This window comes from Mastomys coucha, unplaced genomic scaffold (assembly GCF_008632895.1).
Source record: "Mastomys coucha isolate ucsf_1 unplaced genomic scaffold, UCSF_Mcou_1 pScaffold5, whole genome shotgun sequence".
Lineage (NCBI taxonomy): Eukaryota > Metazoa > Chordata > Mammalia > Rodentia > Muridae > Mastomys > Mastomys coucha.
In genome coordinates, this window is record NW_022196911.1 from 43,892,390 (window position 1) to 43,916,219 (window position 23,830).

The 23,830-nt window shown below is 47.4% G+C and overlaps 1 protein-coding gene and 3 non-coding genes across 5 annotated transcripts; 2 read left to right on the forward strand and 2 right to left on the reverse strand.

Moving 5' to 3' along the window:
* Nucleotides 1-382: 382 nt before the first annotated feature.
* Nucleotides 383-455, reverse strand: Trnak-cuu. The gene has a single exon. It is a non-coding gene; the product is annotated as a tRNA-Lys (tRNA).
* A 517-nt stretch (nucleotides 456-972) lies between these two features.
* Trnaa-ugc lies at nucleotides 973-1,044 on the reverse strand. Its single transcript has one exon. It is a non-coding gene; the product is annotated as a tRNA-Ala (tRNA).
* Nucleotides 1,045-3,832: 2,788 nt separating this feature from the next.
* On the forward strand, nucleotides 3,833-19,991 carry Trim7 (tripartite motif containing 7). Of its 2 annotated transcripts, none has more exons than XM_031353326.1 (7): nucleotides 3,833-4,632; nucleotides 5,436-5,531; nucleotides 12,854-13,084; nucleotides 14,747-14,769; nucleotides 15,277-15,392; nucleotides 15,815-15,850; nucleotides 18,427-19,991. In XM_031353326.1, the coding sequence occupies exons 1-7, from the start codon at nucleotides 4,114-4,116 to the stop codon at nucleotides 18,936-18,938; spliced, it is 1,533 nt and encodes a 510-aa protein (XP_031209186.1). In that variant the 5' UTR covers nucleotides 3,833-4,113; the 3' UTR covers nucleotides 18,939-19,991. The 2 variants fall into 2 exon arrangements, with proteins under 2 accessions (XP_031209186.1, XP_031209187.1); XM_031353327.1 differs by lacking the exon at nucleotides 3,833-4,632 and adding an exon at nucleotides 5,203-5,314.
* A 2,661-nt stretch (nucleotides 19,992-22,652) lies between these two features.
* Nucleotides 22,653-22,725, forward strand: Trnat-ugu. The gene has a single exon. It is a non-coding gene; the product is annotated as a tRNA-Thr (tRNA).
* The last annotated feature ends 1,105 nt before the right edge of the window (nucleotides 22,726-23,830 follow it).

Below are 23,830 nucleotides of genomic sequence, written 5' to 3' on the forward strand. Positions count from 1 at the left end.
AAAAAAAGGAGGCGATGGGGGAGGAGAAGAAGAAAGAGAAGGAGGTGAATGATAGTGAAAGCAGTACAGCACTGTGAATGTAGTTAATTCTACAGAACGGTACAGTTAACATGCTTAAAATAAGGACTGGAGATGTAACTCAATGGTAGAGTTCTTGGATACCGTACGCAAGGCCCAGGGTGAATTTTAAAAAGAAAATATTTGTTAACGTGATTGGTATCTAGAATGTCGTGCCACAACAAGGTTGCTACTGTAGAGGAAGCATTATAACTCGGAAAGTGACCTTTACTTTCCAAGTGTCGAGGAGACCTTTTATTTGTATTTTGTAGAGAACCTCTTGTAAGGTACGATTATTTTCGTCGTGGTTTAAAAAGTCTTCATGCGCCCAACGTGGGGCTCGAACCCACGACCCTGAGATTAAGAGTCTCATGCTCTACCGACTGAGCTAGCCGGGCGCTACACAGAGGACGGCTTTATTTTTTCTCCCCTATGTTTTGAAAAAAGCCAGTCCTAACTTTGAGACTGTAATCAGAATTTGATAAAACTACAAAAACTCAGAAATTTAAAATCCAGCCGTCGGCGCCTGATCGCCCCCCTTACTTCCTTCCATTTTCTGTTTACTTTTTTTCTACCAACATCAGGGACTGTGTGAGATTTTGTATGTGTTTTCCCCACGCTCCTTCCACCGAGAAGCTCACAGAGCTGAGAAGGCACCACACGCGCCCTAAGATCTCACTGGATTGCTTTCCCTTAAATTAAATTTTGTCACGAGTAGTCCGGAGCTGGGAGAAACGAAGCTCTTTCTTACTAATAAACCGCGCCGGCTCAACACCTTTTTTGGGGGGGTGTGGGGGGGCGGTTTTCTGTAGCTGTTGGCTGCACGCTGTTTGTAAATTTAGAATGTCTAAAAGAAAACTAAGAAGCAAAAAAAAAAAAAAAAGCCAGAAAGTACAGCAAAAGGTTGGAGCCACCTGGAGATGCCGGGGATCGAACCCGGGGCCTCATACATGCAAAGCATGCGCTCTACCACTGAGCTACATCCCCACTTGCTTAGTGCTGCTTCCCAGAAGTGCCCTAGTGATTACGTAGCTCAGGGCTCTAACCGCAGATTGAATCTGGTTGTTTGGAAACCACAACCAGTCATTGGCCGATCCGGATGGTTCCTCCGATCCTCGCTAAGGAAGTCGGTCACCCGCTAGGGATACCCGAGGACAGACAGATCCGGGAGTAGAAACAGGGAAGAGGATGGAAAAATTGAGAGAGACTTACTCATCAGGCACTTATGACAAAAGAGAACAGTGACCCGAAAAAGAAAGATACGTTTGCTTTTTGTTTTAAATGCAAGATAATGTAGTAAAATATAAAATGTTTAAACAAATAGTGAAGTTAATTGCTCTAAATGGAGAAAGTGCATAGGAGGTGGGCAGGTTTTCCAATGCTCAATTTTGTTGTTGTTGTTAAAGATTTATTCACTTTATGTAATGAGTGTTTTGCCAGCGTGTACGTATGTGTACTATGACTGCCTAAGGAGGTCAGAAGGCACTCCATCCCCTGTAACGCTAGTTACAGATGTAAACCGGTTCTGAGAACCTGGATCCTTTCTGTACATACCCACTGAACCATCTCCAACCCCCGTTACCCCCCACAATCATAAATTGTTGTAGGGTATTCACCATAGAATCCTACTCAGACATGGGTAGAAGCCAATAGAAAGTCTTTACTAGTCGGTTGACTACTACACGGGGTGTATGGAATCCCAGCATAGCCCCGAGCCCTTCTCAGGGTGAGGTTTTAAACCCAAAAGCACGTTCTGAGTTGACTTTCTTCAGTTAACAAGAACAGTTAGCCTGAAGCAGAACTATGGAAGCCAGCTTAGTGCATTCAGAGGCTTTCTCAGAACTACACAGACTTTGATGGATTAGGCCTTTGTTTTGGCTTTGGCAAGGGGTGCTGTCTCCGTGCTGGGTGTTACAGCCTGAATGGTCCTTCCATCATGGAGTCAGCTGTCTCCGTGCTGGGTGTTACAGCCTGAATGGTCCTTCCATCATGGAGTAAATTGTGCTAAGGTCTCAGGACCTACTAAGCCTGGGGCCCTGTTACAAAATCTGTGTAGGCTGTAGGCTTCATGGATAAAGTAGAACTTGAGCGGAGGCCTGGAGGAGGCGGGCATCACACTGTACAGATTTTGGCAAGAAGACAGATCAGCAAGATGAGCCCAAGGACTGGCTCGCTGGAATCCGAGGCTGGGAAAGAGCTATTTGTGTGTCTGGGTGACAGTTGCAGGTCAACCATAAACTAATCAAATGGCTTCCATATGGTGTTCCCGTGAGTCCTTTGCTCTGTTATATGCTGAAGAGGTCTTTGCCACATTGGACTACATATTATATACGAAGGAGAGATTTAAATAGAAAAAGTGATCAAGTAAAAAATACTGAAAGGTATAAGTGAGCTACTTGAGAGCTATAGTCCACAAAAATAACTTTTCTTTGTTTTTGTTTTTGGAAGCTGGGTTTCATATAACCCAAGCTGACCTTCAAGTGGCCATGGGGGATGGGATGGCCATGACAAGGGATGACCTTGAACTCCTGATCCTGTGCCCTTTAATGTTGTGATTGTAGGTCTGTGCCACCAGGCACATCAAATAACAAACACATCACTGAAGGTCCTTGATCTCGTTACTCTGAGCTCTCGGTGAACCAGAAGGGCCTTAGGTCACCGTCTGTTGTCCTGTGCCTGAAACTGGTGGCATTCTTTAGTCCAGGGATTCACTGTTTCTTCAACTGACTTAATGCTCCTTATCTTCAGAATAACTGCAGTTGAATTTGCAGAAAAGTGAAAACGTCCCAGGGTGGAAGAGGAGAATCAAGCAAGAGCTCCCATGCTGCTACATGGGAGTCTTTCTAACACCTAGGAATACCAAGAAGACTCACAGGGTTGCATCGTAGTCAACACCAAAAGTCACAGAGGATGAGGACAGGTGAGGACAGGCAGATGTGGGTACAGGAGCTGGACACAAAGAGCAGGCGGAGCCTTTGAGCTTATTATGAGGACTTCAACTTCTTTCCTGGGAGTTATCAGCCACTGGTGGGGTTTGAGCAGAGGGCTTTGATGGATACTGTAGAGACACCGGCTCTGAAAGGGTCCTCTAAGGTCAAAAAAAGTAGAAAGGATTAGAGTGTGGTGACTGAGGCCCGGGGAGTGAGTCAGGGCAGGGAGCGGAGTGGGGGAAACTATAGAATCTAAGAAGAAAGTAGGAGGCCATAGACCGGAGAGAAAGGGAGATTGTGGCATCCTGAGTAGCGAGGAGATGCTGTGAGGAAGGTCAGACACACTAGAGAGGTGAGGTTTGCAACTTTGGGTTAGAACTGGGTGAGTGGATAGTGACATTGGCAAAAGGGGTTTTGAGGAGGGCAGAGGAAGAAGCTTGACTCTAGTGGCCTCCAGAAAGAAACCATAGAGAAACTACTCCAAAAATAAAGGTCCGCGGAACCCAGCTGTACACTCGCTGGGGAGAGACAGGGGGTAGGTGTGGAATGATACTGAATGAAATGAGAGAAAATGGTTGTATTACTTGTTCAAAATTAAAGGGAGAAGAACTGTAAGAGATGTAGTTACCAAAATGGACAAAAGGCCACGCTTGGGGTGAGGAGGTAGAGCCAAATTCCAGGCCCTAAGTTTAGCTCAGCTCAGTGCCAGGATGAGTCGGTATGCGGGGAACCAGACACCGTGCCCCGGGAGCCACTCCTTTGCCCCCCGTAGGGCAGGGTCAGTCTAGGTCGGCAACTGGGAGTAGAGCCTAGCTGGCCTTGCGCTCACCTGTCCCCGACAGTTCCCTACTGCTGACTGGGCCATACTGGGCGGCCTAGAGAGGCGGTGGAAGGGGGGTCGACAAAAGGGAGATCGCGGGCTAGGGTGGTGGCTTTAGGAACCCAGAGAAAAGGCACCACCTGCCTCCATTCCCAGCTGGGTGCACCCTCGGCTCAGGTCTCAGCTTGCCCGCTGCCCGCCCCGCCCCTCCTCGCCCAGTGGGTACTCGGAGCCCAGCCCAGCTTGGACGGTGGCATCCAGGGACCTCCCCAGAGCCACAAAGACTCGAATGTACCAAGGGCACGGATGGCGACTGTGGGGCCGCGGACCGGGCCGAATGCAGGAGCCGAGGCGCTGGCCCTGGCGGCAGAGCTCCAAGGCGAGGCGACGTGCTCCATCTGCCTAGAGTTTTTCCGGGAACCGGTGTCGGTCGAGTGCGGCCACAGCTTCTGTCGCGCCTGCATCACGCGCTGCTGGGAGCGTCCGGGAGCCGGGACCGGCACGGCGACCCGCACGCTGCCCTGCCCACTGCCCTGTCCTCAGTGCCGCGAGCCCGCGCGCCCCAGCCAGCTGCGACCCAATCGACAGCTGGCCGCGGTGGCCTCGCTCCTTCGGCGCTTCAGCCTGCCCCCCACCGCGCCCGGGGAGCGCGGGACCCCAGCGGTGGCTGCCCGGGCGACGGCTGCGCGGTGTTCGCAACACGGAGAGCAACTTAAGCTCTACTGCCAAGACGACGGCCGCGCCATTTGCGTGGTGTGCGACCGCGCGCGCGAGCACCGTTCCCACGCCGTGCTGCCGCTGGAGGAGGCGGTGCAGGAGGCCAAGGTGGGTGCAGGATGTCCGAGAGCCCTGGCTGTGCTCCATCCCTCCCAGCTCCCCTTGCGGACTGTTGGCGGAGTCCTACAGAAGAGCCCCGGTCTCCCTTTTCTCTCCCTAAACTGTGGTTTCCTCTCATCTCCTCTCGTCCTTCAGAGCCCCGATGCCTGGCGGCCTGGAAGACGGCCGCAGGGACTTGAAATGTTCTTGTCTGTCCCCCAACCGCTGTTGTTACTCTGCCCCGGAGAAAGTGTCTATTTGTCATGTCCACACATCCTCTGCCACACTTCTACTGCGTTCCCAGGGGCGTGGCACTACACAAATTACCAAGTTCAAAGAGAAACACAGCGTGGTGTCCTGGGTTTAGGTGATCTGTCTGAAGAGCTGTGAAGCCCATTGGTTCTGGGCATCTATCTCCCCTTTGTCTGTCCCTCGCTGGGCTGCGGCACAAGAGGCACACGCAGCCCCCAGTCTTTGCTGTCCTGTTGTGCTCCCGCTCTCCTACGCGTTGAGAGGAGAGCTGAAGATAAGGTAGACTGAACCAATGTAGGAGTCTTGATTCTCAGCGCAGCCGGTGTGGTTTGATGCCCTTGAGGAAGTGAGATTCCGGGGCCTCTGGAGTTTCCCTGCATTTGTTCTGCACCAACAGGCTTAGTCAGCAAGGCTAGCTTCACCCTCGCAGCCAGAGATGGTATCTATGCGGTCTCTTGATCCTGAGAGCAGAATCTTGGCTTTCTCCTGGATGGTTCTAGGAAGGCACACGAGAGGGTATCCAGAATTTTCTGACCACGATGTCTTTCTTCATACCACAGGAGCTGCTGGGTTCCAGGCTGAGGGCCTTGAAGAAAGTTCTGGAAGACTATGAAGTGTTCCGGTCAACAGAGGAGAGGGAGAGCAAGGAGCTTCTAGTGAGTTCAAGTGTGAGAGGCATAGGGTTGTGGATGCCCAGGACTGTGTGTGTGTGTGTGTGTGTGTGTGTGTGCGCGCGCGCGTGCGCGTTGTTGTTGTTGTTGTTGTTGTTGAAACAGTAGGGTGGACTTCAGAAAGACAATATGGTATACATTATGAATGTTAACTATATAATTTATAATATAAACTAGAGCTGTTCAAATAATCTTTAGGGTGTTCAGTCATTCGTAACAAACCAGCTAGGACCTGTAGCAGCATCTTGTAGTTCAGTGCATTAGTATTTCTTCACAGAAACAAGTCATATTAAGTATGAACATACGATAAGGAGTCACACATCAGCCCGAAGCATGTTCTGCCACAGAAAAAAACAGTGAGGAAGATGTTTTGTTTTCTGAGGTTTAATTTAAGAACCAGAGGTTTCTGGCTGAGCAGTGGTGGCACATACCTTTAATCCCAGTACTTTGGAGGCGAGGCAGGCAGATCTCTGTGAGTTCGAAGCCAGCCTGGTCCTCAGCCTGAGTTCCAGGATAGCAGGACAGCCAAAACAAACTCTTTGTGCTTACAGGGTAGAATGCTGATGGTGAGGAGGGATCCGAGCTGTTCCTGGCAGCTGTTTCTGCCCAGAGAAACAAACCCTTTGTGCTTACAGGGTAGAATGCTGATGGTGAGGAGGGATCCGAGCTGTTCCTGGCAGAGGACTATGGCTTGGGGACTTGTTTTGGTTACTATGGACAAACATGAGTCACTGTCATTTTCTACCTCACAAATTCAGTTCTTAGCTCAATAAAAGGTGCTGGAAGAATGAGAGGAACTACTGGTGCCTTTTAAGGCAAAGCCATTTGTTTTTGAAACTGGGAATTAGAGGGAAGAGGCCTGGAGGACCCTCTTATGCTTTAAAAAATTATCTATTTACCTATCTATTTATTTGTGTTTCTATAGTTGGGTGCATGTGCTACTGTCTGCTTGTAAAGGTCAGAGGGCAACTTTGTGTCAGTTCCTGTCTTCCACCTCGAGGTAAATTCTAGGGATTGAACTGGAGTTGCCAGGCTTATGAACCAAACAACCTTACCTGTTGAGATATTTCAGCAGCCCCAAAGCCCTGTTCTTTAGGCTAGGAGGGGAGGACTATGGAGCCCAGACACACAGGTTCCTTTCTGGGCTCCTTTGTGGTTGTTATTATTGTTCTGTTTGTGTTTGAGACAAGATCTCTCTCTCTACCCTGGAACTTGCTACATAGACCAGGCTGGCCTCAAACCTACAGAGATCCACTGGCTTCTACCTCCTTAGTGCTGGACTGAAGCTGTGTGCCACCATGCCTGGCCCTCCCCTTACCCTTCACTGCTTTTACATCTGCATCCATTGGGCATTCCAGACTTTCCCACCTGACCATTCATTTCCTAAAGCAGAGTCCATCCATCCAGACCTTTGTTCCACCTCTGCTAGGGAAGGAAGAGGTGCCTAGCTCTTTGGTTTGCATCTCTGATGAAGAGGACGTTCTCTATGGTCTGGGCAACTGTGAAGTCTCTGACCCTCCTCCCCAGGACATTGTTTAGCACCTCCCATCTCTGCCCTTTCCCAAACCCTCCCTTGACCTATCCAAACCAGGGCCTTCACAGCCAAGTCAGGGCTCTACCACGGAGCCCCATGCCCTTCATTCTGCTCACCATACAGCAACAGGTGAGCTGACCTTTGTCGCCCTACTAAACAGGGTTTTATAGTTGTACCTATAGTATGGGCTACAAGAGGTGGGTAGGAAGCGGAGAGTACTTTTGCCTGAAAAATGGTCTTGCCCAGAGGTCATCCAGTAACAGCTAGAGGTTTTTTAGTTGTCAGCACTGTGAGTGTTGCCACGGACCACCCCGGTCGGGCATGGGGGTCCCTGGAATGAGGGCCCTCGAAAGCTAGATGGGTAAGGATTCAGCGGTGACAAACAGAAACAAACACAGAAGCGATCTGAATCTGAGTGTATTTCACAGCTCTCAAGCAGGGGTTTTCATACATTAAGAAAAACAAATATTGCAGCTCTTAGAAGATGTGTTCAGTGAAGCAAGCATAAACACCATCCTTATCATTTGGCACAGTAAAGCACAAAAATCAAGCAAACACTACAATTCTGAAAAGATGTATTCGGTGAGTTATAAACAGAACAGGTGACATCACGATTAGTAGAAATCATCCAAGCATTATAACCCTGAAAGCATGTATTCAGTGGGGCAGCCATCCAAGGCCAGTGGCATATTTCCAAGAGCAGGTTAATAAATCTTTAAGGTCAGTTATTGTTTAACATATAATGCCTGACTTTTTTATACATACTCAATGCGTAAATTTAAACTATTTTAATTCTTTTTATTTAAGGCTTTCTTTACCATATACCAAAGCCCACCTCTGATGACACACATGTAGCCATATGACATTTTATTGTTAGGAAAGTTTTTATGTATCATAAACTATTATATAGTTTTTGTAAATAATTTGTAAAGTAAAGCGTTGGTTTCCCCAGGAATAAGGTCATGTTAGTGACCCATCTCAAGGGATGCTTTTTTACCCATTATTCTTGTTTAAGATTACTGTGGCCTTGGCTACCAGTAACATGTTGTAAATAAGAAAGGTAATAAAAGAAAACAAAACAGATAAATTGCCATGACAATTACAGCTCAATATGTTGTTCTGGGCAAGAGTTCCACAAACGGTTCCAGGAGGCCTCCTTCTTTTGAAGTCTTTGCCTCAGTCTGTGGAACTTGTCACACAGATTCTACTGGAGTTGGTGTGGCAGAGTGTCACTTGCATTTTGTGGCAGGGGTCTTAGGTGTTAGATATCCCAGAATGCAGAGGGAAGCCCTCAAAGCCAGGAATTATCTGGCCCCAAGTGCTGACAACAGCAAGATTGGAACACTTCTGTTTACAGTTTTCTTGGTCTGTCAGTCACACAATATCATCAACTGTGTGCTTTTTAAGGAATACAGGCCTGGTGGTGGTGGCCTAAGCAGAGGCAAGTAGATGTCTGTGAGTTCGAGGCCAGCCTGGACAAAGAGCCAAGGCTATACAAAGAAACCAAAACATTAAAACAAAGAATAGAGTTTAGAGTTTAGCTGGGTATGGTAGCTTACACATTTAATTCCAGTGCTTGGGAGACAGAAGCAGAAGGTTATCCATGAGTTTGAGGCCAGCCTCATCTTCATAGTGAATTCCAGGACAGCCAGGATTATATAGACAACAGCAACAATGAACAGTTATTTAGTTTATAGCTCTAGAGGCTGGAAAACTTTAAAGGATGGTGCCTGTGCCTGTAGTTACTTGACACTTCATGAGAGCTTTCTTTTTGTTTTGTTTGTTTGTTTTTTGAGACAGGGTTTCTCCGTGTAGCCCTGGCTGTCCTGGAACTCACTCTGTAGACCAGGCTGGCCTCCAACTTAGAAATCCGCCTGCCTCTGCCTCTCAAGTGCTGGGATTAAAGGCATGCGCCTTCACTGCCCTGCCATGAGAACTTTCTTACTGAACCAAAACAAGATGGATGGCAAGACAGAGGGAGTATGTTCTCAAGGTTTTCACTCCCTTACTCCCTTCAACCCTCCCTTCCCCCCTCCAGTTTTTAAGAGTTATTTATTTATGAGTACACTTGTAGCTTGAAGGAAACCGACCTGCAGCTTCACTTCATTCCGTGGGTGATTCACAAACAGGGGAACTCGAGATTCTGTAAAATAAGTGGGTAGGGAGGACAAAGAGGCGACACCAGGAAAAGTACTTATCGAGGTGTAATCTTTACTTAGAGAAACGGGATACTTGAGGCGAAACAGTCATGCCTTTTAGCACATAGGTGGGAACAGGAATCGATCATATCAAAGCAAGGGCTCCAGGCAGGAGGGCAGATCAAAGTTTTAGTCCCTATGAATACTGGGCTCTCGGTTCTGGCTTTAATCTCTTGAGCTGGCTCCAGACCCCTGGTGAGTCGAGTCAAGTTGCTGTTTCTAGCGTTCATTGAGACTCCTCAGGTCCGGCACAGTAGCTGTCTTCACACATCAGAAGAGGGCCTCAGATCCCATCATGTGAGCCACCATGTGAACTCAGGGCCTCTGGAAGAGCAGCCAGTGCTCTTAACCACTGAGCCATCTCTGCAGCCCACCTCCAGTTTTTAACCCGTGATGTTGTTACACTGTGTCTGTGTGTCAGGAGGAAGGAGAGAGAGTACACCAGCCCGCTGGCGAAACACCAAAGCCTTTTATCATTCACACCACACAAGCCTGGTCGCTGCTCCATCAGGGACTTGGCTTTCCTGGCAGCCCCGAGTAGGGACCGAAGCTGGGTTTATAAAGCATAAAACCTGCAAGCACCTGTGCCAAGTTACAGTTACAATTCTCACCAATCAGAATTCGGAGATTAGGGACTTTCCCTACATATTCCATCACTGGCAGCTGACCCAGAATGTAAGCTTTTTAGTCTAAAAGATTCATCTAGATTTTGTTTTGTTTTGCTTTGTATTTTTGTGGTTAGGAACAGGCATTGTGTTTTGAGGAACTATTGTCGCTTTGCCTGTACCCACCAGTGTCTCATTATGTAGCTGAGGTTGGCCTGGAACTTGCTATGTAGTCCAGGCTGACCATGTACTTGCAGAGCCTCATTCTCCTGGGTGCTATCAATTATAGAGATTCAGCACCAGGCACAGACAGAGAGAGCTGTTCTGAGAAACACTTCTGCTTGGGTTGTTCCCTTGGGAGTCAATGCCATGTAGTCAGCAGTAGTACAGACTTTAAATTCAGACCACCCTGCCTTAGAATCTTAGTCTAACAATTATGAGGATTGGTTTCCTCACCCTAAAATGGAGTAAGAAGTGTGCTGATCTCATTGGGTTAGGGCGAGTGAACTAAAGAGTTCCTTGCTGCTGCTGCTGCTGCTGCTGCTACTCAATGTCTGATTATGGAAATGGGGCAGGGGCAGGCATATTGTGGGAAGCCTTGAGACCCATGATCTGAGCCCAGGGCTCCTGACTTCACTTTTCTCACAATCTCCTCTTCTTCCCACTCTTCTACCCATCTTCCTTCCTCTGTAATAGCTGGGAGAGGAGCTTTCATAATTGAGCTTGTCCTGTGAGCACAGGGTCCTTACTTATTGATAGCCACGAGAGTTCTTGTTTACTATATTGGAATTTTGCTACACAAGTAAGTGTGTTTGTATAAACAAAGTAGGTAAAGGAGTGCATCTAGACATGAAAAGCCCTGAATCTGATAATGCAAAGAGTAGAGCGTCCAGTTTGCACAGCTCATTCACTTAGTGCCGAGCAGCTGTGCAGTGCCTCTGCTAACAGGCAGCTTTCTTCTTCTCTCCTTGCAACCCCTGAAGTTCTGCATGTTGAAGTCTGCATTTGCGTTTGTAGGTAGGGTGTCCCAGGAGAGGAGATAAGGAGCAAAGGAGAAATGAGTCAGGTGCAGTTGACTCTTGCAGCTCTGACTGACTAGCAATCAATCAGACTGCTTCCGCTGCTCTGGGTGACTTGTAACCAGGTGCCTCTTTATTTATGCAGGTTTCACAGAGACAGACTAATGATTATCCGAGAAGTACAGATTATGTGTTTTGATTTTTCATTACCTGTTTGATGTTACAAGTTCAGTCACAATTAGAAAGTACAAATAGAACAGATTTTATTTTTTTATTACCAGCCCTATTTAAAGAACCTATTTAAAGAACCTAAAGAGTGTCTCCTCCAAAGCAAACACATTTACAATACGACAGTCTGCTTGTAGGCTGGCCGTGTTTGCAGTTTTAAAACACTTCAGACAAACAGAAAATGTCTGGAGAGGTCTTTTTCTGAGGAGCAAATGCTAATGCTTAGCACTTTTTACTGTATTGTTTCATCATCTACCCTATAAAGTATGGAAAGTTTTTTGCAGTCTACCTATCTTGTTTACTGAGTTCGATTCTTCCATGGCTGTACTGTGTAGGACCTCCTATCTTTATATTTTCAGAGAGTTCTAAACATGTTACAAGAAAAGGCCTCAAATCTGTAACCTATTCTCCTGGCCAGTCAGAGTTTGTCAGTGGTGTTTGCTTACCCTGCACCAATGATACTGTTTGAATTTGCTTAGGGCTGGAAACCCCAGGAAGATTCCTGGAGTAATGAATGGCCTTATAAAGAAATCTCTAGCTATGTGCATATCTGTGTTTAGAGATCTCCAGGGCATAAGGAAGACTTTCAAAGAGTGGCCAGTTAAAATTATGTTTAGAACTTTCCTTTAAAAGATTCAGATATAATTTTCTTGGGAAAAGACATAAAATGAATCATAATGCAGAAAACCCCCAAGAATGCAATGTGCAGAAACCAAAACCCCAAACTGAGAGACAGAATGACAGAAATCACAGCATTTGCTGGAGATGGGTCAAACAGCTGTACTGGCTTCATGACTTTCACCATTCCCAATGGAAATGGCTGTGCCACATTTCCACATTTGCCACAAAATTGAAGCCAAAATAGAGCCTTAAAAAGAGAGGGAGAAAAAAATCTGGGCTTAATTACACTTGCATTTAATCCCAGCACTTGCGGGTGTGTGTGTGTGTGTGTGTGTGTGTGTGTGTGTGTGTGCAGAGGCAGGTGGATCTGTGAGTGCAAGGCCAAGCTGTTCTACAAAGACAGTTTCAGAACAGTCAGGGCTACCCAGAGAAACCCATCTTGAAAAACAAAAAAATCAAGAATGGACCAGGCATAGGGACACACACCTTTAATCCCAGCAGGCAGATATCTGTGAGTTCAAGGCTATCCTGGTCTACATAGAAACCTCCAGACCAGCCAAGACTACACCGTGAAATCTTATCTCTAAAATAAAATAAAAATAGGGCGAAAGGAGACTAAATAAATATATAGGAAAAGAAAAGACAATCTTTGATTTACTCCTCATGGTGGATTAATTAATTAGTACACTGCAGGTACTAATTTATCTCTCTCATGTTTTACAAAAGGAAATTGCAGCTTGAGGTAGTTGTGAGGAGTTGAAGATGCCGGAAGGTAGTCGGGCCCAGGTCTTAAGAGAAGCCAGAGGACACATGTGGCAGGGAAGAGAACAGTGTGTGTTGAGGCTCTGTAGTCGGGCCCAGGTCTTAAGAGAAGCCAGAGGACACGTGTGGCAGGGAAGAGAGCAGTGTGTGTTGAGGCTCTGGCTCGTGATTAATGTACAAGAGTTGGGCTGTAACTAATGTACAGTATGCATGTATGAGTGTGTCTCACTGGGGAAGTACTCCTGCCCTGGAGGATGCCTCCTCGAAGTCCTGTCTTAATGTCACCTCCAAGTGCCTTCCCCTCTAAGTCATGTGCCAACTTCTTCTCTTCTCGAGACAGAAGCAGATGGCAGCAGAGAAAGAGAAGGTAGGGGCAGAGTTCCAAGCACTGCGGGCCTTCCTGGTGGAGCAGGAGGGCCGGCTTCTAAGCCGACTGGAGGTGCTGTCCCAGGAAGTGACACAGAAGCAGAATGAGAACCTGGCCCAGCTGGAGGGCGAGATCACTCAGCTGTCCAAACTCAGCAGCCAGATCCAGGAGACAGCACAGAAGCCGGACCTAGACTTCCTCCAGGTGACACTGGAGTCATAAAACCTTGAGGCATTTGCCCTAGGCCCTAGGAGAGGCTGCTGGGAAACAACCAGGCCCTGGGGGGAAGGGGAGTGGAGGAAGGGGTACTGGATCTCCTGGGACTGGAAGGCCAGACAGGATGTGATAAAATTTAATGATTATAAGCCATTATAGCTTATTTTACATTATTCTATCTACACACATTTGAGACCAATGTGTCTATTGAAAACAGTCCTTACAAAGCTACCTGTAATTTACTTTAATGTGCTTTATGATATTCCATCTGAGTGAAAAAAAAATAGTTGGGGCTGGAGAGATGGCGAAACAGTTATGAGCACTGGCTGCTTGCTCCCCAGTACGCACACGGTGGCTCAGCAACTGTGAAAGGACCACTGTCCACACAGGATCCCAAGACCAAGTTCTCAGCACACGAGATTTATTTTCCCCCCTGCCCCCCCCACCCCCCGACAAAGTACAGGGAATGAGAGACAAAGCCAGGAGACAGAGGATGAGGGAGAAGGGGGAAAGGAACAGGGAAGAAGGGGAAGAAATATTTGCCCCAGAGACAAACAACTGCCTCTGGGTAGAGAGGCAACAGGGCCTTAGGCAAATGGCAGTTTATAAAGGGAAAGGGGGAACCCCGTTTTTTAGGATGAATTGGTTTGTTTTGATGGGCATGTTAATTAGGGTAGCCAAAGGGGGATTTTTTTAATTGTTGGGTTCCAAAACTTTGAGAGTTGAACCTTGGTGGTCAGTTTTAGGAGGAGGAAGTGACCAATAAGGGACCAGATCTTGGTGGCCAGCCTTAGGGATGCAATCTATGGCTTACAAGGGAGAGGGAATGGGGGAAAGGCAAGCCCTCCTAGAGCCTATGGAGCCTTTCAATCTGTAACTCCAGCTTCCGGGGGTCCAACACCCTCTTCTGGCCTCCATGGGCACACACGGTGCACAGACATACACATGAACACTTTTATAAATAATTAACTAAAAAGAATAGTCACCAGACCAAGGATAGTAGCCCACGCCTTTAATCCCAGCTCCCAGGAACCAGGGCAAGCAGAGCTCTGTGGGGTTTGAGACAAGCCTGGTGTAAACAATGACTACATAGCGAGACCCTGTCTCAAAACAAACAAACAAAAAAAACCCAAAAACCAGAACAAGCAACAACAAAAGGCCACCAGCATGTTCAGATCGATTTCACAAACCACAGAAAAGTCAAGCATAACAGACAGAAAAGACACTGAGGCAATGCCCGGTACGGTGGGGTGCACTTCTAGATCCAGTTCAAGACCACTCTCTGCTCCAAATGAAATTTGAGACCAGCCTGAGCCATAAGAGTTTTGTTTGTTTCAAACAAAACAAGACAAAAACAACAACAAGACCTTGTAGCTTGTCTGAGCTGATCACCACTCTAGCCATAAACACTGGGTCTTGTTAGATGCCCCACTGAGGAATTTTACAACAAAGGCCTTGTACGAGGGTGCGGTGAAGGTCCCATGACTGTGGTAACACCCGGTAGCCAGCCACAGCTGGAAGCCCCTGTCACCTGGGTTTAGTGCGGCATGGCTTATTTTCTGTGTGTCAGGTAAGGGGCAGTCATGTTTTCTCAAAGGTGAATGGAGGTTATATGATGCTGACTTGATTTTCTTCCATGTTTTCTTCCAGGAATTCAAAAGCACACTGAGCAAGTGAGTGAACTTCACAGTTCCTAGGTCTTTCCTAGGAAAGACTCTATGGCTTTGCTCTCCCCCTCAGGCTTTCTCTTTTTATCCTAAGGTCCTCTCTCTCCTCCTGACCCCCTACTGCTACTTCCTTACCTGGAAGGCCTTTCCTTTGAGGCAAAGGCCCACCTACCTAGCTGTGGGAATTCCTGTGTAAAGTTGGATTTTCTGTTTTCTCTTATTGGAAGCAACTGGGAAGAGGTGGGGTGGGAGGTGGGCGGGGAGTGAATAAGATTGTCTGCTTGATGATATTCTCTTCGAAGGCAATTCTCCAATCATGTAAACTCCCTACCACAAGCCCCACCTCCTAAAAGTTGTGATATCTTCTACTGTGGACACGAGCTGGTAATCAAGCCTTTAACACATAGGTCTTTAGGATTACATGTATCTAAGCTAAAGCACCAGCCTAGTTATCATAGGCCAGTAGGAGTGGACTGGTGTTCTTGGGACTTCCTCCGGGGTCTTGTCCTACAGATGCAGCAGCGTGCCCAGCTCCAAGCCAACCACAGTCTCATCTGAGATGAAGAATAAAGTGTGGAATGTTTCCCTCAAGAGTTTTGTCTTAAAGGGATTGCTGAAGAAGTTCAAAGGTAGGGTCCTGGGTGCGGGCTGGGCTGTGTAGTGTTGGGTGGAGGAGTATGTGCTCCTAGTAGTTCATGGGACCTAAGGCTATGTCTTTCTTGGACAGAGAAGAGGAAACAGGAGTTGGAGCCTAGCAAAGTCAGATTGGGCATCCTGCTTCCTATGGGGTAGCATAGGAATAGTATAAAAGAATACTGGGAACGTGAAGAAGCTAAAAGGGGAGGGGTCAGGTCAGACCAGTTCTAGACAATAGAGGGAGAGGGGGAGCTAGGACACTTAGGGGGTCCCTCCTCTATATGTTCCCATCTTGGCTCCATACATGTAACTCAGCCTCTGGAGTATCTGGAGTTATAAGTGTCAGGGGAAGAGGTTTTCCTGGTCGGGCAGTGACCCACACTGTGCACATTTGCTCTGCTTTGTCTCTCTGTAGAGGATCTCCAGGGAGAGCTGGAGAAAGAAGAGAAAGGTATGAACTGTGATCATCACCGCTGTGGATACAAGGCTGACCATGTAGGGAACCTGCTCCCTGCCAGAGGCGGTATCTCAGGACTTTACAATGGTTGACTCTGTGCCCGGGCCACCTAAGTGCCTGTTACTCTGCCCCCTTCCTAATCCATGATTGACATCTTTGAACCCTCAGGTGGCTGTGGGGCCTTTTGGTTCATAAGTGCAGAGAGTGGTCTGCAGCAGGAATGAGTTGGCTTGAGGCTGCTTGGGGCAGAGAAATCTCAATTTCCTGGATGAATCTACGTTTACTTCCACATCTCAACAGATGAAGACCTCTTCTGGGGTTGGGGGTTATGTGTGGGATGGGGGACGTCATGAGCATGAAGGTAGATACACGTAGTTAGCATAAGGAAAGCTATACTTTATTACGCTGAGTCATCACACAGTGTTCACTCTCTAAAGCCCTAACTACTGTCCTGAGCCTATCTCTGCAATGCAGCTCACTTTTGTAGGATCTGTTTTAGTTCAGAGTCAATTCAGAAGTCTCAATTTGAGGGAAGTCTCAATTTGAGGCTCAGATCCTGAAGGAGATTCGAGGGCAGACCAAGGTGGCGTCTCTCCGGATGTGCAGAGCAGAGCATTGCTCTTAGGTCTTTGCTTATGTACTGTCCAGTGGGTGTCATGGGGTTTTAGGACTGTGTCTGGTTATCTTGGGTGAGTGATGTCATTGAGTTCTGGTTGTCAGGTGCAGCCTGAGGTGTAGTGGAGATCCCAACTAAGCTATTGTTATGTCTAACAGGCATTTTGTTTTTTAAAACTATGGTCATTACAGGGGGACAGTAGAAACACAGGGAGACTGCAGAGATCTGGAGCATATGATCCAGCACTGAAGGGAAGGAAGCAAGGGCCCAGGGTTTACCTTTGCAGGGCCCAGTAACAGCTCCTTTCACTCACTACACCCTCAGCTCTCAGTGGCCTTCCTGGATCTAACTTCATTGTGTATCAGGTCCTGACTTAGGATAATAGCTACACTCTCCTTGCTGCTTCTAGGATGCACCAACCACACATGAACTTCAGGGCCTTTGCACTGCTCTGGCCAATCCCTCGGCCAGGGTCAGATGTTCCTGTCATAAAGCTGGCTTCCCCACCTCCTATAAATCTTTACTCTAACATACCCTTCCAGTGAGGCTTGCCTGGCTCCCATAGTTGAAATTACACTTTGTACTCCCGATCTCTCTGCTGATCATCCACAGCCTCTCTCACAGAGCTGGGAAGAAAGTAACAAAGAGGCAAGGGTGGTTCACCGGCTTTGATCTCTAGTGGTATTCCAGGGTGAAGTAGTCACTGTTCTATTGCTATTGTCTATTGTGAAGAGACGGCATGAACAAGGCAACTCTTATAAAGGAAAACATTTAACTGGGGGCTGGCTTACAGTGTCAGAAAGTTAGTTCATGATCATCAGGTTGAAGACGGACAGGCATGGTGCTATATAGCGGTGGCTGAGAGCTTTGCACTATGATCTGCAGATTTGGATTTTTGAAACCTCAAAGCTCAATCCCAGTGACACACCTCCAACAAGGCACACTGCCTAATCCTTTCTCCCAAACGATTCTACTCTCTGATGACTAGACATTCAAAGATATGAGCCTATGGGAGCCATTCTCATCCAAATCACTACGGGGGAGCTGGAAAAAGTCCTGCAATAGTGTTTACAGCTCAGTGTTCTTTGTAGCTTTTTACTTTGACAGTTTTCAAAAATACGCAAAAGGAGAGAGGAAAGCATAATGCACGCCACACAAGTTCATGTAATAAGTCTTCAATTGTCAATTGGTGAATATTTATCACATTGTGTCCAGTTTTATAATAAAAGAAGGATGCTGTATTTCCACAAATATTTCAGAGCATGTTACCTCTAAGGAGACATCTTTTTATTTTTTATTTTTTTAAGGCAGCTCTCACTGTACAGCCCTGGGAACTGACCATGTACACAGACTTACTTCCAGTTCAGAGACACACCTCCCCCCTCCAAACACCCCCCCCCTCTTTCCCAGGAGCTGAGAATATAGGGTGGGCCTCCACACCAAACAAGAGACAGACTTTTAAATACCAGAACCATCACACCTAGAGAAAGCAATGATGGCTTCCTGTATCTAATTTTCAAATTCCCCAATTGTCTTTTTTTGAGAAAGGGACCTTTGTAATCCTCGCTGGCTTCAGGTTGGGTATATAACTGAGGTTGGCCTTGAACTCCTGATTCTTCTGTTTTTCTCAGACCTAAGCTCAGGCCTTCTTTATGTCCAGGCTCTACAATTATCCTTGAAATCAGATTTGCTGACCTGTTCAAATTGAGATCCAAATTAGGCCCCCTGTATTTCTTAAATTTAAATAAGTGTCTGTTAAAGATTTTAACATGCATTTGTTAAATTGAAGAAAGAGAAAAAGAAGAAAGAAAAAAGGAAAGTTAAGTAGCTGATGTTGAGAGAGGTGGGTTGATGGGTGATGGAAGGGAGTGTACCCTGAGTGTAGAGGCTGTGCAAGCAAAAAAAAAAAAAAAAAAAAAGAGTGGAGACATCTCTCCTTTTTCTCTCTCCTCAGTGGAACTCACTTTGGACCCAGACACGGCCAACCCCCGCCTCATCTTGTCCCTGGATTTTAAGAGCGTACGTTTAGGACAGCGCGCCCAGGATTTGCCTAACCATCCTCGCCGCTTTGATACCAACACCCGCGTTTTGGCATCCTGTGGTTTCTCCTCTGGGCGACATCACTGGGAGGTGGAAGTGGGCTCCAAGGACGGCTGGGCTTTCGGTGTGGCCCGAGAGAGCGTGCGTCGCAAGGGCCTCACGCCCTTTACCCCCGAGGAGGGCGTCTGGGCAATGCAACTCAACAATGGGCAATACTGGGCGGTGACCAGCCCTGAGAGGACTCAGCTCAACTGTGGGCACCTGTCGCGGGTGAGGGTGGCGCTGGACCTTGAGGTGGGAGCAGTGTCCTTCTATGCAGTGGAGGACATGCGCCACCTCTACACCTTCCGCGTCAACTTCCAGGAGCGAGTGTTCCCCCTTTTCTCTGTTTGTTCTACTGGCACCTACTTGAGAATCTGGCCTTGAAGAGCTCTGTCGGGCTTCCTAGGAAGGGACAGGGCAGCAGTGAACTCTCCTCCTCGAGATGGAGGAACTTTATCTTAGACCTTCCTTCACACCCCTACTTCAGCTGCCCAAGAAGGCTGCTTCAGAGCACAACATTGGCGCAGAAAAAGGGGCGCTGTGCGTAACTAACTGCACAGGGACAAGATGCCTTGGACCCCTTCGTGCCTGCTGGTTCCCGTAATGTTCCTGTAAATTGTGTCTGAACTATGGAGAGGAGTCGCTCACTGGCATAAAAGCCCAGCTTTAAGCAAGGGTGCTTCCTATCACAAGGGCGGATTACTGCCTTGATTCAGAAGGGTCCCTGTTTACACAGAACAATGTCGAAGACTGGTACCCTTGCAAAGGGTGTGTTTAGGCCCTGGGCCCATCGTGTTATTACTTTACATTTGTGACAGCTGCAGGCTCTGCCTGGAGAGGTCGCTGAGTCCCCTGGATCCAGCTGGCCTGGCTGGGTTGTTTATTCAGGGAGGAGCATTGTGCTCCCCAATTAGAAGCCAGTCTGGCTGGATCTGAACAGAGAGACTCATGACCTATACAAGAGGCCAGAACTACAGTATACACATGTTAGCACATTGCTGTCCTCCAGCGCTCTTCATGTGCATCCTTTGCCACATTGATTGCCAATGTGGTCACAGGTGCCTTACGTTTTCACCGTTTCCTTTGGGTAAGGAGATCAGAGGTTCTGGAACTGTGAAACACAAGTTGATACTTAGGAGTTTACAGATGCAGCTAGCACCAACCAGTGTAGAGATGCACACAGCTCAAGCACCGTCTTGACAAACCTTTTCTGGAGCTTTCTAAATCTATGCAAATGCCAGAACATGCTGGTGACCAGGATTACAGGGCATCTGCCCTGGAGGGGGTTGGCTAGGCCAACCTCCTTAGCCTCTTAACTGGCTATTGTTCCATAGAGATCACAAAGCTGGGTTTCTGGAAGGGCAGGAATGGGCAGATCCTTGCTTATTGCTCTGCTTGGAAGTGGGAGAGGTGATGGAAATACAGATTATGAGCACATTTCTAGGGGTGTCTGTACTCCTTCTTGACTCCATGGTCTGACTGAATTGAGGATATGTCTGAGTATTGGTTTCTGCTAGAATTATCCCAAATGTTGTGTATTTGAGGTGTGTGAGCTTGCGCGCTTGGATCTCAGATTTGGGATAAAGGTTACAGAGAGGGCGTTTATGAGACACTGTATAGGGGTTAGCTGTTGGAAACAGACATCCACACAAAAACAGTTTCCCACTTACTGTGAAATCATGAGGACCAGAGTTCGGATCCCAGCACCCAAGTAACAGGCAGCATGGCCTTGTAAAGACCCAGGTCTCCAGCTTTAGGGGATATGATGCCCTCTTTTGTAAAGACCCAGGTCTCCAGCTTTAGGGATATGATGCCCTCTTTTGGTCACTGTTTGCACACCTCAGAGTCTGTGCACCTACATATGTATATACATTCACACAGACCAATACATTAAAAAACAAAAACAAAAACAAAAAAACCCAAATAACCACAGCTTTCACTTCAAAAGGTGTAAGAGATAGTTTATTCTGGTGTGGGGACATGACAGCCGGCCCAAACCTGAGGGCACTATGTTATTGCCTGCTCCGTCCGTCCCAGTCAATTAGTGACACTTCCCCTAGAGTGCTCAGATCTGTGTAATAATTTACATACAACTCCCCTGTGATGGTTAAAGAAACTTAATACAGCCGGGCTGTGGTGGCGCATGCCTTTAATCCCAGCATTTAGGAGGCAGAGGCAGGCAGATTTCTGAGTTTGAGGCCAACCTGGTCTACAGAGTGAGTTCTAGGACAGCCAGGGCTAGGCAGAGAAACTCTGTCTTGAAAAAGAAAAAAGAACAACAACAACAACAAAAAGAGAAACTTAATGCAGTACCAGGTATCTCTTAAGGGCCACTGACCTTTGCCCAGGAATGCCCTGAGATCCTAGTGACCTGCAGGTGAAATAAGAGAATAATGATTCTCCTGTGTTCTGCTTTTATAAACTCCATCATTGCCGTGGGACTGGGATAAGTGGCCTTTTCATTGCTATACAACAGGAATGAGAAACAACCAAAGGGAGAAAAACAATTTTCTTGCCCAGCTATGAATTCTGTAGGTAACTATACTGGGCACCTTTGGAGTCCACCTTTACAAACGCTTGCTTTAGCTCCCTTTGGCATGGCATGCTGTTTGGCTCTAAAGCTGCCTTCTGCTAGCAGTGAGAATAAACTCATTTAATCTAAATTTGAACTGGGTCTAAGTCTTTGCATTCAAATGCCACAACACTGGAGTCGAGTTTAAGGGATTAGGTTCTGGGAACAGATTTAGGTAATTCCAAATACTGTGTTTTTAAAAGATAAAGTCCCACTCTGTACCTGTGGCTGGCCTGGAACTGTCTATGTAGGCCAGACTAGCCTTGGACTCAGAGATCCTCCTGTCTGCTCCCGGGATTAAAGATATGTGCCAACCACACTCATGGCTTTTTGATGATCATTATTTCCTTTGCATCACTTAATATCTATGATTGGAGCGACACACTATTACATGTCACCAAAAGTGGGTTGTTGGATGTAGGCATCCCATGTGAGGCCAGGACTGAGAATGGTGGGTAGCTGTCTGTATACATGTCTGTGTCTGTCAGAGGGTGGTATCTGTAGAGTAATCATACATTTTTGTATAATAGCTGTAATTTGATAACAGTTCCTGTGACAGTTACTTGGCTACAGGACAACTTAGTGACTTGGCTGCATATTCTCATGTGAGACTGTGTGCACCCCCCCCCCCCCTCATCTTTTGGGCATTGTAAATCTCTAGTATTATCAGGTCTCTGAGAATAATTGGCCTACGCTCCAGAAGTCCAGGACTCTGCACCTTATCTTCACAGAATTCCAGCACTCACACGATGGGCACCCAGGGGCCTGCCTCTGGGTTGTACGACTATGTGACCCTTGTCATCCAGCTTTACGGAAACCTTAGGACCGGCAAGCCACCAGGCTGAGGGCTATGGACTGCAGCCACATTTTATTCTTTCCCAGATTAGGACTCCCGTCCTTCCCCAGACCTTCATCTTCTCTGTCCTCCCCTCAGGGGGTCCTTAGGGGCCCTGACAAACTAGCTCACTGCTGGCATTAAGATGTACCATAAGAGTTGGTTGTTCTTTTCAAATTTGCCTGTGAATATGGTGGGACCAGGGGACTCCAGGTCTCTGCCCTGTTTTCTACTGAGCACGGCTGAAGAACCCAACCGCTGCTATTACCACCAGGTATCACGTCAACATCTCTGACTTGGCAGCCCACAGGACAGGGTCGTCCACCCTCTCCCGTGTGCATTATCTGCACTTTGACCTTGATTGTAATCCTGGATTACAAGATCGTTTCCTGCTCCTTCCGCAGACTCCCCCGTAGCTACCGCCACTTGAGGGACAGTCGCCTCTCTCCCACAGCAAGTACAACTCCCGGCCTATTTTTTCAAAAGACTCTTTCCGAATGCCTGCGTTCCTTTTGTTTTATCTGTCTCGGTGGATAGTGCAATTCTGTCGGCTGCTGCCGCTACTCGCTACTCGGTTGAAAGACTATGATTAGACTTTTATCATTTTTTTCCAATTTGGAGTTAAATTCTGCGGCTCCGCAATGATGGTGATTCTGTTAACTACTCAGGCACGCGAGCTACCTTCGTAACTGGCTCCATAGCTCAGGGGTTAGAGCACTGGTCTTGTAAACCAGGGGTCGCGAGTTCAAATCTCGCTGGGGCCTTCAGGTTACTTTTTCACTATTACACAGTCCAGACCAGAACTTGAAAGAGGAAAATACCGAAGCTGCGTTTCTGAGTCCTTTTGCTTCTCAAGAAGTCGCAACCCGGAGATGAATTCCTGCGCTCTAGAAGTCAGACCTGCTAACTTCCCTATCGTGTTCATTTGTCCAGTGCTATTTCTTCCGCTGTTCCCTTTCTGTACGCTCTTATTGAGGTCACTCCCCTCAGCTCCTAACCCCCTCTCGCCCTACTCGGCTAGGCTGTCACGCACTTTTATAGCTCAAACCCACATTCCCTTTCCGGACCGAGAGCTTTGCACCAATGCGCCCCTTCGCCCCTAGGCCAGCCTCCGCGTCTCCGGTACCGCTGGGCACTGCGTTTGCGGTTCTGCCCTAACATCTGGCCCAACGACTAACTTTGTCACTTTTCACTTAATCGTTTAAGAAAATAAAACCCAACCCATAACTAATTAAGTTCGTTGGCAAAAGTAAAGTGTACAGAATGAGGGTAAACTCTCAGTTGAATTCAGTGTGGTTGTCGAGCAAGGGTCGGGGGGCCAAGCTCCTGAAAAAATTTCCCTGGGGAGCCATGAACGAGCATAGGTTCATTCCAGAAAGGGCACAACGAAAGACCAAACGAACAAAAGAATTCTCTTTATGTTTAGCTTGGCAAATGTGCTGCGTAGTCTTCTGTCACTTTGACACACAAACTAAAGTTATGTGAACCTTAATTGAGAAAATGCCTTCATAAGATCCGGCTGTAAGACCCTTTCCTAGTTAGTTACTGATTGGGAAGGGCCTAGCCCATTGTGAGTGGTGCCATCCCTGGGCTGGTGGTTCTTGGTTCTATAACAAAGCAGGCTGAACAAACTATGGGAACAAGACGGTAAGCCGCACTCCTCCATGGTTTATGCTTCGGCTCCTGCCTGCAGGTTCCTGCCCTGTTTGAGTTCTTGCCTTCCTTCAGTGATGAACAAACAGTACTGTAGAAGTGTAAACCGAATAAACCCTTTCCTCCACAACTTGCTTTTTGGTCATGGTGTTTCTTCACAGCAAACAGTAATCCTAACTGAGACAGCGAATCTATCAGTTTATGGGGGGGGGGGGG

What these genes read in the sequence shown, in the direction of transcription:
- Trim7 (XM_031353326.1), top strand. Translation starts at nt 4,114, where the DNA reads ATGGCGACTGTGGGGCCGCGGACCGGGCCGAATGCAGGAGCCGAGGCG. An exon ending in TTCAAAAGCACACTGAGCAA is followed by an intron (nt 14,770 to 15,276) that starts GTGAGTGAACTT and finishes CTTGTCCTACAG; the next exon opens with ATGCAGCAGCGTGCCCAGCT. An exon ending in GCTGGAGAAAGAAGAGAAAG is followed by an intron (nt 15,851 to 18,426) that starts GTATGAACTGTG and finishes CTCTCTCCTCAG; the next exon opens with TGGAACTCACTTTGGACCCA.